Source organism: Spinacia oleracea, chromosome 1 (genome assembly GCF_020520425.1).
Source record: "Spinacia oleracea cultivar Varoflay chromosome 1, BTI_SOV_V1, whole genome shotgun sequence".
In the NCBI taxonomy this organism is placed as follows: Eukaryota; Viridiplantae; Streptophyta; class Magnoliopsida; order Caryophyllales; family Amaranthaceae; genus Spinacia; species Spinacia oleracea.
In genome coordinates, this window is record NC_079487.1 from 127,972,627 (window position 1) to 127,991,437 (window position 18,811).

General features: G+C 37.3%; 2 protein-coding genes across 2 annotated transcripts; both read left to right on the top strand.

The window, feature by feature from the left end:
* The first annotated feature begins 1,118 nt into the window (after window positions 1–1,118).
* Window positions 1,119–6,933, top strand: LOC110803057 (cell division control protein 6 homolog B). The gene is made up of 17 exons (XM_022008520.2): window positions 1,119–1,552; window positions 1,652–1,754; window positions 2,063–2,283; window positions 3,181–3,255; window positions 3,342–3,448; window positions 3,534–3,640; window positions 3,738–3,797; window positions 4,171–4,244; window positions 4,360–4,410; window positions 4,775–4,824; window positions 4,980–5,109; window positions 5,256–5,345; window positions 5,888–5,950; window positions 6,035–6,130; window positions 6,223–6,306; window positions 6,390–6,493; window positions 6,678–6,933. The coding sequence occupies exons 1-16, from the start codon at window positions 1,385–1,387 to the stop codon at window positions 6,420–6,422; spliced, it is 1,512 nt and encodes a 503-aa protein (XP_021864212.1). The 5' UTR covers window positions 1,119–1,384; the 3' UTR covers window positions 6,423–6,493; window positions 6,678–6,933.
* Window positions 6,934–12,101: 5,168 nt separating this feature from the next.
* On the top strand, window positions 12,102–18,762 carry LOC110803056 (anthranilate synthase alpha subunit 2, chloroplastic). The gene is made up of 11 exons (XM_022008519.2): window positions 12,102–12,439; window positions 12,533–12,717; window positions 13,243–13,432; window positions 14,880–15,031; window positions 15,457–15,572; window positions 15,665–15,911; window positions 15,989–16,045; window positions 16,314–16,466; window positions 16,645–16,725; window positions 17,272–17,358; window positions 18,136–18,762. Exons 1-11 carry the CDS (start codon window positions 12,262–12,264, stop codon window positions 18,460–18,462), a joined length of 1,773 nt encoding a protein of 590 aa, XP_021864211.1. The 5' UTR covers window positions 12,102–12,261; the 3' UTR covers window positions 18,463–18,762.
* The last annotated feature ends 49 nt before the right edge of the window (window positions 18,763–18,811 follow it).

Below are 18,811 nucleotides of genomic sequence, written 5' to 3' on the forward strand. Positions count from 1 at the left end.
TGAGACATCAGTAGCACACGCCACTAGGGATGGCAATGGGTCGGATCTGGACCGGGTCCGACAAGATCCAGACCCAGACCCGCTTTTTAAGAGGTGGATCCAGATCCGACCCAGATCCGCTGGGTCCAAAAAAATCAGATCCAGACCCAGATCCACTGGGTCTAATGGGTCTAGGGTCGGATCTGGATCCTAAATGGGTCTAAGCGTATTTCTTTTCAAAAAAAAATTTGTCCCTCATTTTTCTTATATTACGTAATTTTTTCTCCCATTTTTTGTATGTAAACGTAACGTTGCTTTAATAAAACCACTAAATATGGAATATTCGTTAATTTTGTTTATGAAAAAAAATCATATTAACCCTGTAATACAATAAGTATTTAAAGTTTCTAATATTATTATGTATATGTCACGTCAAACAATTTTTAAATAGTTTAGTATCATAAGAACTTAATAAAGTTTAGCACGTAAAGATTGAATTATATTTTAATTTTAATTTTTTTTTTTTTAAAATTATATATATGGGTCTGTGGGTCGGATCTGGACCGGATCTGGATCTTTAATTCTTGGACCCGGACCCAAACCCGCCTCATTGAACAAAGACCCAGATCCGCCCCAGATCCACAGGGTCTAATTTTTTTGGACCCAGACCCTTAAAAATGGACCGGGTCCAACTGGATCTGGATCGGGTCTTGGACCCATTGCCATCCCTACACGCCACACGCGCAATTTTTTTTTTAACTGGGTACACGGGTACCCGTTTAATCAAAAGAACGGCCCGTGCCCCGACCCGGATACCCGGTTTATGTCCCGGGTCGGGTACCCGGCCCATTTATTTTTCAAAAAATCAGAAAAATACCCGGTTTATTTGTGTCGGGTCAACGGGTCGGGTAATTCGGGTCGGGTAGTTTTGAAACCCCCTAGTTAGGCTAGGCCAAATAATAGAATGAACCATCGTCCTTCCCAGTTCCCAACTTCCCACTATTCCACTAATGTCTTTTGGAAAATTCTGATTCGAAGCCCATGGTACGTTATGGACCCAACCAAAGGTCAGGCCCAATTAAGAACCTCTCTCGACCATCACCTTTAAAAAGACTTCAACAACGTGAGGGGTGTCTGACACATCAAGCAATGCGGATTGCGGAGACGATGTAGGGAAATCAAAATAGTCGTATCACTAGCGCGCACACACCCTTTTGGCGCCAAAACAGTCTCCCACCTTCTCCGCCATTTTCATTTTTCCCGCGAACCATATCTCTCCTTTTTCACCATTTTATACTCCTCCCTTTATTCCAGATCCATTACTGATTTCCTTCTGCATTTTCTCTCTCCTAATCTCACTTCACCCCCTCTCTCTCTATCTATATCCACCTCCACTCTACTTGCAATGCCGACTATCGCCGATCGGTCCACGTCAGCCTTCACCGGCGTAACACCTACGAAGCGGCGGCTGAGGTCAAATTCTACGGCGGAGGATGAAATTCCGGCGACTCCTCCGGCGAAGTGGAAATCTCCTCGTCGCTGCATCAACAGTAGTCCTAAATCTCCTTCAAATGTCAGTTTTAGGTTTCTTCATTTCATTTTCTACTCTCGTGTTTTGGTTTTTGGAGTTTATTTTTGATTGATTTTTTTTTTTTTTTTTTTTTTTTTGCAGGGAATTGAGAAGGAATTTAGCGACAAGCTAGCTACTACCAGCAGATCTCCGCTGAAGAAATCGTCAAATAATTTATTTGCTAAACCTAAATGGAATCCAAGAGGTTCATTTCTCTCTCTTAACTACGTTAATTTTGTGAGATCGGTTTACTTACCTCTCTACCTCAACTTTTGATGAAAATCAATTAGGTTGAGCTATTTTGTTTTATAAACAATTAAATTGAATTATGTTTAGGTTATGTGAATTATTTTCGGTGCAATTGATTATGAGCTATTCGTTGTTAAAAAAATTAGGTTAATTTCACGCAACTTATGTTTCGTACTACTCCGTATTAGTTGATTTTTGTTAATGAGTCGAATTCACATGAATGTTTAGATAGTGCTGTTGCTAATTAATGTTGGATTATATTAGATGCTGAGCAACTGAGAGTTGTGAAAGAGGCATTGCATGTTTCCACAATGCCGTCAAGCGTGGTTTGTAGGGAAGATGAGTCAAAGAAGGTTCTAGAATTTTGCAAGACCAGCGTGGAGAGACGGAAACCAGGGAGTTTATATTTGTGTGGATGCCCTGGGACGGGAAAGACTATGATTATGGAAAAGGTTAAGCAGTCTTTGCTTAACTGGTCAAATGAGGTGAGCTCAATTCATAATGTTGTCTTAGTTGGCTGTTTTTGTTTATTTAGGCTCATGTTGTTGAAGTATGATCATGATGTTTGAAGAGTTGTAGGAGGATATTGTGTTTCTTGCTGTACATTTCTTGTGCTGTTATTAGTAATCCAAATGGGTTTGGTGGTGCTATTTGATCAATTTCGTTTTCTCTATTGGATGTTTTTCATGTCCACAAATCACAATGATTGGACTTTAAAGAACATTTTGATCCTTTGATTTCGTTATTGAATGATCATCTTTATTAATGATTGAACTTGGAGGAACTCCATGATCAATTTGAATGAGTGATCATGTTTCTGAAAGGTTGGACGAGGAACTCTGTAGACAATTGATTGAGAGTTTTGAATGATTGGACTTCAAGGACTTTATGTGTCTGTTCTGTAAAACGTTGGGACACCTTCTCCTTTGTTTGAACTTACAGAAGTATATACCCTCCAATAATAAAATGAAATTTAGTTCCTGTAAAGGTCAGCTCTAGAGAAATGTTTTTTCGTATGTTTGATGTCAAGGGAATACTGGCGTTGAGTGCTGATAAGCAGTCCTATATGATGCTCTTATCATAATAAAATGTAGCTTTAGTTTCATGAAATGCTTCCATTTTCTTTCAAGGTCCATGTTTAATAATTGGTATGGATTGTGTTTTACTGCAAGCCGCCCAAGTGCAGGCTAAGCTGTCAAATTTGTGAACTTGGATTTACAGAAGTATCTTTACGACAAAGCTGCTTGGACGTCCTGATTTGATTGCATTATCTTAGCTTTCATTTACGACTCTGAATATGGATGTTTGACCTTTTAAATTTGACAAATGCCTTGGTTGTTTCCACATAGTTCTCATTTTTTGAAATCATCTTTATTGTCTAGGTGGAGATTGAGCAACCGGATGTGTTATTTATGAATTGCACTTCTCTATCAAAGTCCTCAGAGATTTTTACCAAGGTATATAACTATATATCACAAGTGAGGATAATATTCTTGATTTTGATCCTTCTACATGTTATTTAAATGTTATCTGCCTTTTGAAGATCCTTCAAAATATTCAACCAAAGAAAAAGATTAGTGGCTCAACTACTGCTCTAAAGCACATACAAAACCTCTATGTACAAGATGGAGAGTCGGGCAACAGAATGATGTAAGAACCCTATCTGAAGTACTTTACATGAAAGCCTTTCAAGTCTGTGGTCATTTGACTAATTTATTGTTTCCGAATGCATCAGGTTGTTAATTATTGATGAACTGGACTATCTCATTACTAAAGACCGTGAAGTGCTTCACGAACTATTTATGCTTACTACGCTGCCATTTTCCAGATTTATATTAATAGGTAAAACTGAAAAGAAAAACCTTCTATTATCACTTGCACAGAGCTTGTATTCAGCATTGCATCTAAAAATGGTTCTCATGTACTGTTACTTTTTCAGGCATTGCCAATGCAATAGATCTAGCAGATCGATTTCTTCCTCGTCTGCAGTCCTTGAATTGTAAGCTCTTTTTGTTTCCATCACAATTTTGTTGCTTCCAATCTGCTGTTACTTTAACTAATCTTGAAGTGAAATCACCCTATGGTAGACAATTCACATTCTTTAACCTAGTGTTATTCCTGATGTCTCAATAAGCAATGCACACTTAATCAATGTAATGACCTAGCCAGGGGAAACAGACTGGATTTAGTTAAAGTGACAAAGTGTTTTTAGTTGTAACTACTACCCACATCTCTTTTATCCTCCTGGAATGTTGAATACTCTATCTCAAAGAAGAATAAAATGATCAACTTGTGGATATTTTGAAGTGGCAAGTTTTGAAATTTACAATATGACCTGTCAGGCTGATTACTAAACTGCTCTCTGATGTCAGGTAAACCTTCAGTTTTGACATTCCGTGCTTACTCGAAGGACCAAATACAAAAGATTCTTCAGGAGAGGCTTGTGGTTAGTTTCTTTGATTCATCTTATTGACGTAAATGCACAAATGTTAGAAAGATAAACATTTTAGGATGAGTTCACCCAACATATTTCTAACATGGAGCCTCCATTTTCCGAACAGGGGCTTCCTTACAAGGCCTTTCAGCCACAAGCCTTGGAACTTTGTGCAAGAGTGAGTCTTTCTATATTTTCTTGGATTTTGAGATCAATATGACTTGCTCATTTTAGTGTAGCCTACAAAAGTTGTTTTTGATGTCCTCATATCAGAACATTTAAAGCGATAGTATGACATTATAGTATGGAGAAGAGGTATAGTTGCTAGTTCTTATAAAATGATCAGGTAAACCTTGATATGGAAATTCGATCACTGGCTGTAATTGGAGCATTTTCAAGATAGCATGGATTTAGAGTGTTTAGCCAAATTCTACACCTCTTTGTACTATAGATCAAGCACATCATACAAAATCTGTAGATAATTCACCTGTTCAATCCAAGCATGTTTTGATACTTGGCTACATGTAATGCTTTGATGGCAGAAAGTTGCAGCTGCATCTGGAGACATGAGGAAAGCTCTAAGTGTATGCAGGTTTGTGCTTGTCAATTCTGTTTATTTTTCCTAGAGGTTCCTAATATTTAACTGAATACAAACTGATTGAATTTTGCCCTTTCCATGAAATCCACTCCTTGCTTTGGTCTGTTGATTTTTTAATATTCATCTTACATTGGTGCCTTCTTCTGCAGGAGTGCAATTGAGACTCTAGAATCAGAGATGAAGGAAATTGCAAGTAATTCTGAGAAACTGTCTATTGAGAATGGATCCTCAGACCAAGAAAATGTTCCAGCTGCTCCTGTCTCTCGCGAAATGGACATAGTAAGTTCCTTGCAGCTTTCTACTTCCCTTTCCCAATCATCTTTTCTTCTTAATACGTACTAATCAGGAACTTTTGCTATGATATTTCTTTTTCATTTATACCTTGATATGCCTATGTATAACTCTTCCATTGTCTTTCATCACAGGTACAAATCCATCATATGGCAGTAGCTTTATCAAAGACCTATAGATCCCCTGTAGTGGAGACTATACAATCTCTTCCCCAACATCAGCAGGTATATCTTTGTTTTGCCTTTTGCGATCCCTGTTATATATTTTGCCACTAACTTACCCATTCAGCCAACCAAAGTACCATTGCATTCTGCAAGATGTTGAGCATGTCAAACGATCTCTTAGCATTCATTTAGTGAACATATCATGTTTTCAAATCTTAGCTGCTATAATAGAGATATCTTCAATTCCTAATTCATTTTGGACTGCCTTATTTGAAGCCATATCTACCAACTTTGGCAGTAAAATACTTGGCATTAAGATGTTGAATTACCCTTTTTTGTTTGACTAACACTAAAGTAGTCCTTTAAAGTTCTTATAATGGACTATTTGACAAAAACACATAGTACTAGATTCCACTATAACTAATGCAATCTAGAAGTTGGACAATAGCTGCGTGAAGTTGGTAGCTGAGAAGTGCCATTGGCCCATTCCATACCTGGGAGATAAAAAATGCTGTTTGCAAATATGCCATTTATCAATTTATGAGCTTTAAGTTCATTAGTCCAATGGCTCCAAGGTTTTAATTATTTATTTGTGGCAACAGATCATTCTCTGCTCAGCAGTCAAGCTTTTCCGAGAGGGGAAAAAGGAGTGTAATGTTGGAGAGGTAATTTCTTATTTCCTATTCTGTCCTGTCCCGCGATAGATTGAGGAAGAAAGCCACTTACATTCAAGTGCTTTTGCCATACAGCTGAATAAATCTTACAATAGCGTATGCAAATCTGCGAAACTTCCGTCTGTAGGGATCCTAGAGCTGTCAAGTATGTGCAAAGCATTAAACGACCAGGTGATTTATCTTCCCATGTCCAACCTAGCCATTTGCCTGTTTCAAATAATTGACATGATGATATTCACACTTTGAGGCTCTTGTCTTCGCAGGGACTGCTGAAGCTTGTTCGGTCTCAGAAAGGGGAAAAACTATCCTTGAAAGTCGATGCATCAGATATTACATTCGCACTGCAGGTCCTTTATTGTAGTCCTTATAAGTTTGTTTGTAAAATAATCATTGTATGTATTGGATGCTCATCCTGCTCTGAATGGTACAGGGAGTTCGTTTATTCCGCAACTTTCTTCAATAATCAAATCCAATTCTATCAATGTTGTAAGTAACTGGAGAATCCAACACAGTTCAAGGTCTCCAAATTTGAAGGTATAAAACTACTTATCTTGCATTTTCTTTGTTTTCAAGTAATTTCTTAACAGCCTGACAGGCTATATCCTTTAATTCGTTAAATAGTCTAGATTAGAGTTGCTGTGACTGTAATTATTCATGAAGAGAATCAGATGCCTTGTTAATTAAAAACCTAATTCTGATTGTTTGATTTTCAATGCAGGTTCCAGATCGGAGCAAGATCTAGGACCATGAGCTTCGCCATGCAGAATTCACCATCTTACACAGCTCATGAAAAGGGTTATTTGGAGTCTCAATAGCAAACCAGTGGGAGAGGAACATCTTAGGTGCAGACGAACTGAAACTTACTTGGCTACTTATACAGCATACGGAGTAGTAAATAATACTCCATATTTACTAAACTATGATTCTATGTCAATACCTATGAATGAATTACACCAAATTGAAATTTGTACTTACCTGCTCGTGTTCATAAATATGAGTATCTCAATAAAACGTGAACATCAGTAACAATTAGCCAATTGACTGCAGATACACAAACAAATTTCACTGAAGACTTGACTGTAAAACTAACTGGATTATTCCCATGAATACAGTGTGCTTCAGTACGGTTTTAGATGCCTAAGGATCATAATGTAAAAAACACTCTTAGTCAACCCAAGATCACTTGTGGAGAGATCAGTCAATGCTGTTAATGCCACTAATCATACAAGTATCTCATTTATCTGCTTCTGAATAGATTAAACAAAGATATAAGTGACAATTAGTAATGCACTAATGCACTATGAGTCTGCAGTGCACAGAAACACAGTATTGTTCCGATGTCCATGAATCTCCATGCCAAAGGTACGGTTGGGTTGTAGAAACTTCTGCAATTTTGTAACAGATTCACCAATTTAGCTTAATTTATCCTTTATTTTGTGGTGGGCAGGTTTTTGCCAAGCTACTACTCATAATTAGTAGTAACAAATCACAAAAAATGTAGTCAAGTAATTATGCGAAAGTATTCCTTCAAAAAAAATAAAAAAAATGATGCGAAGGTACAGATATATCGGATCCAATTCCGATACCAATTTATGACACCGGTTCTGAATCAAGATCAGACAAATTAGACCAGGCCCAATCTTGCTCACACCGACATTGGGCTGTTATCACTCCGATAGTCCATAGATAGCCAGATCAGTTTACGTGGGCCAGTGAGTCGTTCTCCTTAGCTTCGGCATCATTTATTTGGATAACCAGATCAAATAACTAAGTCTAGAAGTATACTTGGATAGTTGGATGTGCTTTTTTTACCTCCCTCCTCCCTTAATACTCGTACCGATTTGATGGGTGCGGAGTTTAAGACATTTCAATTGATTTATTAATTTAATAGATGTTAGTTGATAGTAGGGTATTTTTTTTTTAAATATAGTTAGTGGAAAATGCGTAAGGGGAGGGGAGTAGTGAGTGAGGGGTGTGAATTTTTAAATGATTTTTTGTAGGGAGTAAGGGTGTAGGTGGGTTAGTAGGTAAGTGTGAGCAATAATATAATATTGGTAAAAATTTCCATTTATTAAAGTGGTGCAAGTATTAAGCAACGATCCGAAAAAGAAAGCGGTGCGAGTATTAAGAGACGGGGGGAGTAGATGTCAATAAAACATTTCTATGTCAATACCTATGAATGAATTACACCAAATTGAAATTTGTACTTACCTGCTCATGTTCACGTCAATAAGGGTTATGTTATTTTTGGAACTGAGTTGTAGGGTGGTAAATAATTCAATTTGATATTTAGTTGGTTCAAATCAGAAAATCAGAAACATTAGTCCGACTTGTTCTAGATGTTTTTATCATAAAGAAGATCACATTCATCTTTTTAGGGATTGTCCTCAATCTAGTGTGCTTTGGTCCTTTATTTTTCAAAGAGTGTGGAAAAATGATAAATTTCAGTATAGTAGATTTTATAATGCAGACTGGAAGAACTGGATTCAGTTTAATCTCCATAACTCAAAAAGCTGGAAAGTCATTTTTACTATAGCCATTTGGCATATTTGGACTTCAAGAAACAAATCAGTCTTTGATCTAAAAATGAAAAGTGCTTTCTTTCTTTACAATTCCTTCTTTGTGGATTGGAAATCTACTAACTTAGCTTTGCAGGATAAGATTCCGAACAACAGGTCTGACCAGGTCGTACCAAAGAAGCATTGGATGCCCCCCATAGAAGGTTATATGAAGCTCAACATAGATGGTGCGTGGAAGTCAGGGAATGTTGCTGGAGGGGGAGGGGTCTTTCGAAGGCATACAGGATCCTGGTTTGTGGGATTTTCCACAAAATTTAGGGTTCACTCACCTCTAGCTTCTGAGCTCTATGCATTGAGAGAGGGTCTGAAGATAGCAAAAAACTTCATGATTGATAAGTTGGAAGTAGAAACTGATGCTCTCAATCTTAAGTTGTTGCTGGAAAAGGTGAAAGATCAACCACAACATGAGTTGGGTCCTGTTCTTCGGGAGGTAACACAGTTATTAGGTGAAGGATGGATAATCACCTTCTCTCATATCCCCAAAACTTATAACAGAGTTGCTCATGCCTTAGCAGCGCATTCGCTGATTATGATGGTGCAGCATAAGCTTCATTACATAATTCCATCCTGTGCCAAAGATGAATATGAGGGAGATTTTGAGAAAGCAAATCCAGTCTATGTGGAGGAGATGAGAAGAAATGCTCGTGAGCAGGTTCGTGCTATGTGTAATGCAAAAAAGAAGAACTCGGAAATTATCAACAAGATTGGTGAAAGTTCTTCAGCTTCTGGGATTGTTTTTGGCTCTATAGTTTCTAATATTAAGAAGGTGATGCAAGGTTCAAATTCTGCTCAAGAAGGAATTGCTATAGATAAAGGAAAAGACAAGGAGTTTGTTCCATTCGTTGTTGGTGGTTCAACAATAACGAATAACATAGAAATTGTTGAAGTTGAAGATGATGAGGAAAATGGAAGTGTTACCAACAACTAATTTGGATAACTTACTTTTGAGGAGACGCATGCGTTCACAAGTACATGCCTTGGCGTTCTTTTGTACATATTAGTATGTTAGTTTACTATTGCTTTTCTACCGGCGAAGTTGGATGTAACAAGTTGTAGTGTCTTCCGGGCTTTTGTTATGGTTTCCCGTGGGGTTTTCCTAAGCTCTTTCAGCGTTTTAGGAGTATTTTGGATAATGGCGCTTGATCTTGTTTTCTCACTCGATGAGAATTTTGATTTGGGGATTTTCAGCCCTAATTAATTAATATATATATCGACGGATTTGCGTAAAAAAAGATATTTAGTTGGTTCAATTTTATTCTTGTGTTTCGTATTTAAGCTTATATTTTCAAGTAGTATATTATGATAAACTATTACGGAGTATATAGATTAATTTTTGGGTCAATTTGCTTTGGATCATATATATATCAAATTTATATCGGTTACTTTTTCTTGGTGAGACGGTTTTAATAAGGTATCAAACGTCGAAAATGAATATACTCCTCGTCATCTGTGCTTAGTGTTAAGGGTAAAAGTTTGTCAAGGATCTCTTTCCATTTTCAAAGGTAGATGATCAAGCCTTAATCAATCAATCAATTATGGGATAAAGAAGTTTCACCTAATTTTCCCTTCTTATTCACCACATCTTCACTTCTCTGGACAATTAGCAGAATACGTTGCAGTTAAACTGAACCCGATTACAATTATTTGAACTCGGATTAAGTTCTATTCATATGGGTATACGACTTTCACTAATATAAACTTATTTAATAAAGAGAATACTACAAGTGGACGATGATATTACCTTCCTAATAACTTGATTACATCATGGTTTAAATAGGGAACAAATCTAAAACTAATAGACATAAGACATTGAAATATTTTTCATATAATTATAACCATATAAGGAGTAAATAACACTAACAAGACATATTTTAATTGTATTGTAATCAACTATTCTTATTTTTGCTGAATTTGTCTTATCAAAATTTATATGAAGTTACTATTCGAAACTTTAACTATCTATATAAAAAACGGTTTTTTCATGAAATGCCCCTAAGGTTTCACGAAACGCACCAAATACACCTGCGCGTTTCAAATCACATAATATACCTCTTTTTAAACTTATTTGCACCAAATGCCCTTAAATATCCTTAATGACTAACGGTCGTTAACTTCCGTTAGTGTTAACCTCTAATTTCATGTAATTAACTCTAGCTAACAAACAACTTATTAAATTACTATATTACCCTCCCTTAATATCTCTTCCATTCTCTCTTCTCAGTTCTCACTCTGCTCAACTCATTTTCACTCATCCCCTCCACACCATGGCAGCCTCTTGCTCCTCCTATCCACCACTACAACCGTTCACATTCTCTCTCCTGACCTCGCCTGACCCTTCGCCGCCCTAGCCACCGTCTCGCTCACCACGACCCGCGGACCAGAAACACATGCTACCACTCCTTTTACTTCGATCTCCTCCTGCGCCTAGCAACCACCACCACTAGCTTATTGCCCCCTTTCTCTCCCACCTTCTCCTCCGTCCTATGGCATTCCCTCCTCAATTAGAACCACCAACATCACACAAGACACCTTTTATAAATCCAAGAACCCTAATTCCCCAATTCTATCACAAAAATCGTGGTTAAATACCAATTCAATTGTGAACATTCAATTCGAGTGTTTCCATGTTTCGCCTCGATGTACGGTGAATTGGAGTTGTTTGAGGGATTTGTACATTCATATTACTCTTATCAATGAGGATGCAATTAACAAAACAAAATTCTGATGGGAAGTCCTCGGTTGACGAATCTAGAATTTGGGGATTGTAAAGGGTTTTCTGCAATTGATACTTCTTATTCTTCCAGTTTGAGAAATTTGGTGTAAAATTTCTTATTCTTCTAAGGGTGGGCAATATTTGCTGAATATCTTTGTCTCTAATGATCTCGAGACATTGATTCTGGCTAGTAATTTTTTGTCGACCAAATGCAGGTTGATGAATGCCACGTCTTCTTTGAAGAAAGTTGAGCTGATTTTCCGAGCAGTGCCAAAGCACGATGAAGGTGATGAGGTCATGTATAAGAAGTATGGTGATGGGTTTGCGTTAGGCGTTAGCAATTGATGTTTGATGAAGATGGTTTGAAGAAGGAAAATTTGTGGTTGGGTTCACCATTTTGATACCCAGAAAAAGGAGATGTGAGATTGACAGGAGAGTGAGAGGAGAGATGGGATTTAGAGTTAAAAGTTAATTAGGGTTCATTAGGTGTTAATTATGATTAATTATGCTAATCAGTAATTAATAAGGGTTAACTTAGGATTAGTTAGATTAATTAACAGTTAATGTTAACGGAGTTAGATTTTCGTTAAGTCTATGGGCATTTGGTGCAAATAAGTTTAAAAAGGGGTATATTATGTGATTTGAAACGCGCAGGTGTATTTGGTGCGTTTCGTGAAACCTCGGGACATTTCATGAAAAAACCGTATAAAAAATTATTATTATTCCTAAATTAAGTAGTGTGAAAATATTGTGAAAGGAACACGGCCTAACGATCAATTTGTTTTCCCGAATCAAAATAATCGAGAAAAAAGGGCAAAAATCCCCTCCTATAAATAAAACGGAGCCATAGTCAAAAATCGTCATAACCGTTTCAATTTCAGTTTTATTAGTAGCATCACCCTTCTTGTCGGCTCTTCCCTCTTTTTTTCCATTTGCTCCTCAATTTCAGAATCTATTTCTCTCTTTTCTTTGATTGTTTGGTTGAATGCTCTGACTCTGAGGTTTCAACAATGGAAGCCCTAGCCGTTACGCCTCGCATTCTTCTCTCTCCTCACCACCACCGTCGGATTTCCTCACTCTCATTCCCAACCGTTCATCTCCCTTCCAAACAGCCACTCCTTTCCCGCTCTCACAGCCTCTCTCCTCGCCGCTCTCTCAATTGCTCTGCCGTTTCATCGCCGTCGCTCGGTATTCCTTCAGTTCATTGATTGAATGCTGGTTGGTTTTTTTTTTTTGTGATTTTGTTTTTGATTGATTGAATGATTTGATTGAAAAATGCAGTGAAAAATTCATCGGAATTCATTGAAGCTGCAAAAGACGGGAATTTGATTCCGTTGTATCGATGTATTTTCTCGGATCATCTGACCCCGGTGCTTGCTTATCGTTGTTTGGTGAAGGAGGATGATAGAGAAGCTCCGAGTTTTTTGTTCGAAGCTGTTGAACCGGGTTTTATGAATTCTCATGTGGTATGAGTTGTGATTATTGTTCCTCTTTCAATTGTTTGTTTTTTACGATTCATTTTCCAATTTTATTTGAATTTTGGTATAAACAATTATGACAGAAATGTTTGCATGTGGTAGACTAGAAAAGCTAATTTGTGTAAAAATGATAAAATTAAAATTAACATTAAATTGGAAGAATGTCTCTTTTCATTAGTTTGCTACATGAATTATAGTGAACAATTGTTTGTTTAATTAATGGTTTGCTAAGGAATTTGAGGTTTAAACAAGAAAAGTTTTAATTTGGTAAGGAAATTTCAAACTATTATTAATTTTGGGAAAATTTAAATTTTTTTGTAGAGTTTTCAAATTATCAGGTGTATTTTTGAAGATATACATAGATTTTTTTTGGTGTCTTTTTATTATGAGTATGTCTCTGTCACACAATTTTGGCCCTACCAATAACTCAAGGAAATGGACCTCTTGATTAAATGCACAAGTAACTGAGGGTGACACACATAATAAACCATTTTGGTATTGATGTTTCTGTAGGGACGATACAGTATTGTCGGGGCTCAGCCAAGCATGGAAATTGTGGCAAAGGAAAATCTGGTGACAACAATGGATCACCATGCAGGGAAGAGGACGGAGGAGTTTGTCGAAGATCCAATGGATGTCCCGAGGAAGATTATGGAGGAATGGAAGCCACAGCTTATTGATGAGCTTCCTGAAGTTTTTTGTGGTGAGAGAATCTGAATGATTTGCTTCCTTAGAGGTGCTTTTGATATGTATTTAATTGAATTTATATTGATTCCTTACCTTTTCTTAACTTTCTATATGTTTTTGGCCTAATGTTATTATGAGATATTTTTATGAATATACAAGCTGTTACTTTTCTTAACTCTGATTGTGAGAGAATTTTACTTTAAGTTAAGAACCTACCCTTGATTCTTGGATTTAGGTTGTTATAAATGGGAGTTATTCATGGTTTAAGGTCTTGTGATGTTAAGTTACTAACTTGTGCAGTTGTGCATGTATCTCACACATATTACGTGCATGGATGATGTTGTTGGTTTACTTAATTACTTGGAGTGATGCCCACGTATGTGCGCATCTAGTACTTATTAATGTTTGTCTAGTAGGGAGCGTTAATGTGCTATTTGGCAAACATATTATGCTAAATTCGAATGTTTTGTCATTTTCTCGAGTTGGTTATGGTGGTTTTTTCCGTTTCTGAAATGCCAGCATGTCATGCTGCCATTCGTGGCATGGGTTGAATCTATTAATGATCTATTTTATTTATAAAATAAATTTATTTCCTCGTGTTTATGATGTTGCGAGATTTTTCATGCTATTTGGCAAACATATTATGTTAATTTCGAATGTTATTTCGTTTTCTCGAGGGAGTTATGATGGCTGTTTCTGTTTCTGAAACGTCAGCATGTCATGTAGCCAATTCGTGGCATGGATTGAATCTGTGATATTAAATGAGCTCTTTTTGTTATAGAAAAACCCATATATTTCTGAGCCTCTATGACGTACTTGTATCAATAAACACTTATATTGTTGTCCGTTCACGTGCTTAGAATGACTAGTGATCCATTCGTTTAAGGCTTATAGTTTTCCTGGTATGTGGTACCCCAATTATAGCATACATCTGTCTCCAAGAGTCTATGACAACATATTGACATTATTGGTGTAGTTTGGAGAATTCCCTATGTTAAGTTGGTTTTATCTTTGTGTGATAGTCATCTTGCAGTTATAAATAATTAGTCGTTAATATGACATGACATTGCAGATCTCTAGCACTCCATTAAATCTATAGAAAAAGGTATTGACATTATTCCCTATGTTAACTTGATTTTATCTTTGTGTGATAAGTCATCTCACAGTTATAAATAACTATTCGTTAGAATATGACATGACATTACAGATCTCTAGCACTCCATTAAATCTATGATTTATGTGCAGATTAAGGGGACAAAAACAAATCATTTGTCTATTAAAATAACTAGTTTTTACTAATGTTACTAAGAGAGCAAGTGTTTTTTATTTTCTGGAGGGAATTTGGTTTTGTAATCTAGAGATTAGACTAGAATCTGTGTAAAGTATGGATCCTATTGCATGTATTGATACCTGCACCTATATGCAAGGATGCATTGCCTTATTTACTTTTGTTATTCGGTCAGGTGGATGGGTTGGCTACTTCTCATATGACACTGTTCGTTATGTAGAGAAGAAAAAGCTCCCCTTTTCGAGTGCACCTCATGATGACAGGAACCTTCCTGACGTTCATCTAGGCTTGTATGACAATGTGATTGTATTTGATCACGTGGAGAAGGTATGTTTATAAAGGTCATATTTTTAATTCTGCGCATAGTCATGACCTCGCGATTTCTTTTCATTACCTTTCTTTAAAACTAATGCTGATAGTCGCCAGTCTCCTGACTCCTGAACAAGTATATATTGCTATGCAAAGAAGAAATAAATACTTGAACAATGGGTAATGTGCATAATAGAAAGGATCAACTGAGATTCTCTTGCTGTAATGATTGTTGAAGTGAAAGCCTTGACAATGTTTCTGATCATTATTAGGGGAGAATATGTTAGCATCAGAAATATCTCACCCAAAATTGCATTCGTATGTAAGGATTTTCTGCGATAAATAGGGACAACAAAAGAAAGCATCCCTCCTTTACTCCTTAGATATGCTGGATTATCTCCTCAATGTTGCCTAATAATCATTGGACTGCTTTGTGATATCAGAAAGCGTACGTGATACACTGGGTACGTGTGGATCGTTTTTCTTCTGCAGAGGAGGCTTATAAAGATGGAATTGACCGCCTAGAATATTTGTTGTCGAGGGTGCATAACATAGTAACGTGAGTAGTATTTCCAACCCTTGTGTGATTTATCATGCCATTTGGTTCTTTGTGTTGCTATATTTGTTGAGCTTGTCGTTTGTGGCTTTCAGCCCCAAGCTGCCCCCTGGCTCCATAAAATTACAGACCCGCCTTTTTGGAAGCTCACTCAAGACGTCAAATATGACTAGTGAAGAGTACAAAGACGCTGTTTTGCAAGCCAAGGAACATATCCTGGCTGGTGACATCTTTCAAATTGTGTTAAGTCAACGTTTTGAGAGAAGGACGTTTGCAGATCCATTTGAAGTATATAGGGCATTGAGAATTGTTAACCCCAGTCCATACATGGGATATCTACAGGCACGTTCCACTATTTTCTTTTTGTATGTCTTTATGCCCACCCTTGAGCTTACCCCTCGTTTGTTATTACATGTCAGGCTAGAGGGTGTATTTTGGTTGCCTCGAGTCCGGAGATTTTGACTCGTGTCAAAAAGGTAAGTTGTAGTTTTTACTAAAAAAATTGATGTAATATTTCATTTTCTTGTTAAATGTTTTTGCTTCGTAGATTATTTGATCTCTCCCTTTGTTGATATCTGAAAACAGTATGTGAATCTGTGTATGTTGACTATCCATTTTGATACTGATGTACAAATCCTGTGTATCAAAGTTTATGTACCAGTCATGTCACATATGTATCTTAGTAGTCATTTTAATTCCATTTTACACACAATATCAATATTTCTGCATTTGTGTACTTTGTAGGGGAAGATCACGAACAGACCTCTGGCTGGAACTATCAGAAGAGGAAAAACACCAAAAGAAGATGTCATGCTGGAAAATGAGCTTCTGAATGATCAAAAGCAATGTGCTGAGCACATAATGCTGGTTGATCTGGGGAGGAATGATGTTGGAAAGGTTTATTTCATATCCTGCTGCTAATGTTATTTTTCAAATTTATCTTATGTGAATCTCAGTGAGTAGTTTAACTAAATAATAGCTCCCTCTGTCGCTGCCTGCCTTGTCCATGTTAAGTTTTCATTCTGCTTCTCGTATGGTAATTATAATTGAAATCTGATGACTGCTGTTCAAACAGGTCTCCAAATTTGGTTCCGTGAACGTTGAAAAGCTTATGAATATTGAGCGGTATTCCCATGTGATGCATATCAGCTCTACAGTGAGTACTTCCCGCCCCACACAAACACACACAAACTGTTTAATTTCCTTTTTTTACTGAACTACATTTGGCTAAGCCCTTGGCCCTTGGGAGAGGCACAGGTTACTGTTTTATTTACAGCTGAAACGCAATTTGTGAATAATCTATGTAGGGAGGGAGAGTAGATATGAGCTCTTTTTTTACTCTTTTGGGTCATTTACATATAGTCCATCCCAAAAGGTGAAAAGGAAAAGCATATTCATATGCTATCCTCAAGATTTTACTTGTGGTCCACTTTTGCATCCATTTTTATTGTTGGGAGGAGCTTACTGCTAAGGAAAGGCATGTCTCTCAGAAGGACTCCTAGTTTTCTTTTCGTAGGCCTTTTCTTTTAGGAAGGGTCACATTGTTAAGTACGAGTCTGTAATGGATCTTTTCGTCCTTTTTCTTGGCAATGCATTATTAAATTTCCATGTAGCCCTCATGAGTCAAGACCCTGCATCATGAAAGGAGGTTTCACGGATGAGTTTTGCACCTTTATTAGCTAACCTTTTGCTTATTTCTCAGGTGACAGGGGAAAAGCTTGATGATTTAACTAGTTGGGATGTTTTGCGTTCTGCATTACCTGTTGGAACAGTTAGTGGAGCGCCTAAGGTGCCCCTCTTACTCTCTGCTCCCTCCTCTCTTTCTTGACCCTTCATCTCTTAACCTTTTTTCTCTTTTAAGGTGATGTTATCCTTTATGTCTGTCTTTATGAATTATAAATTATAAGACAGCTTGTGCGTGCGTGCGTGGGGGGGGGGGGGGGGGGGGGGGGAGTGGGATGCCTTCTTGCTTGGTTGTCTAATTCATTTTGCAGATTAAGTGTTTTAAAATGGAGGGTATCCATGTCTATACTAACGCAGGCAGAGTAACTTTGTAGTCCAGAAAAATCTTTGTTAAAAATCTGCTTGATTTGTATTCCTATTCTGAGAGTCCTGCCCCCAACCCTCAACCAAAGAAACTACTGGAGAAAAGTTACAGACGCCGGTATGAGGATTTTTTAACTTTTTTGTTGCAAAGAGGTGATATTTCTAGGAAATGTCATGGAACAGTCTAGTACTCTTGTCTGTTTTTAGAATTCTAATGTTTGAAGGAATCATGAAACCATGCTCTATGGAACTATCTATCATACTTGACTTCCTCATTATGTGATATACCAGGAATTTGGATAGTTCTCTTTTGGACACAAATCCTGAACATCATATAGGTTGAGTATATGTCACATACTCCGTACATGTTTACTGCCCCAGCCTCAATGGGATTCCATTTGAGAATACTCTTTAAATTCTATGTTGAAGTCTGGCTTCCCTTTGAACATTGGTTCATGAGTTTATAATACCATTTAAGGTGTCCTTTTTATGCTTATTGTCCCATTGGCATGATTAACAGGTTAAAGCAATGGAGTTGATAGACCAGCTTGAGGTGAATAGACGAGGGCCATATAGTGGTGGATTTGGTGGAATCTCATTCACTGGAGACATGGACATAGCTCTTGCTTTGAGAACTATGGTATTTTCAACTGCAACGCGATATGATACAATGTATTCGTACAAGGATGTTGATAAAAGAAGAGAATGGGTGGCCCACCTTCAGGCTGGGGCAGGCATTGTTGCTGACAGTGTCCCTGCAGATGAACAGCGCGAGTGTGAAAATAAGGCTGCTGGCCTTGCTCGTGCAATTGATCTCGCTGAATCGTCTTTCTTGGAGAGGGAATAGAAAGTTCAGTCTATTTTAGTATTTTTCCCTTCAATTTTGAAGCTGCAACGAAAAGTGTTGCCTTCAAAGATAGGTTGTTTGTCATTTAAAAATAGATGTAAACCACAGCAGTAAAGACCTTGTCACATTTAACTGTGCATTTTCAAGTTTGCTCAGCATTAGTGGCTTTGTGCTGTGAACTTAGGGAAGGAGGGAATTAGGCTTTTTGTGTTGTATGTCGATAGATAGAAGCTGTTGTATCTTGTTGTATGCACAAAAAGTTTGGTGGTAAATGTAAGTTCAAGCTTTTTGTTTTGTTTAGCTATGTGCACTGCAGTCTGGAGAAAATGGGTATGGTCTTTTCCCGCCC

Coding starts and splice junctions, on each gene's coding strand:
- LOC110803057 (XM_022008520.2), top strand. CDS start 1,385: ATGCCGACTATCGCCGATCGGTCCACGTCAGCCTTCACCGGCGTAACA. Junction 4,245..4,359: donor TTCTTCAGGAGAGGCTTGTG/GTTAGTTTCTTT, acceptor TTTTCCGAACAG/GGGCTTCCTTACAAGGCCTT. Junction 6,307..6,389: donor ATATTACATTCGCACTGCAG/GTCCTTTATTGT, acceptor TGAATGGTACAG/GGAGTTCGTTTATTCCGCAA.
- LOC110803056 (XM_022008519.2), top strand. CDS start 12,262: ATGGAAGCCCTAGCCGTTACGCCTCGCATTCTTCTCTCTCCTCACCAC. Junction 15,573..15,664: donor AGGGTGCATAACATAGTAAC/GTGAGTAGTATT, acceptor TGTGGCTTTCAG/CCCCAAGCTGCCCCCTGGCT. Junction 17,359..18,135: donor CAGTTAGTGGAGCGCCTAAG/GTGCCCCTCTTA, acceptor CATGATTAACAG/GTTAAAGCAATGGAGTTGAT.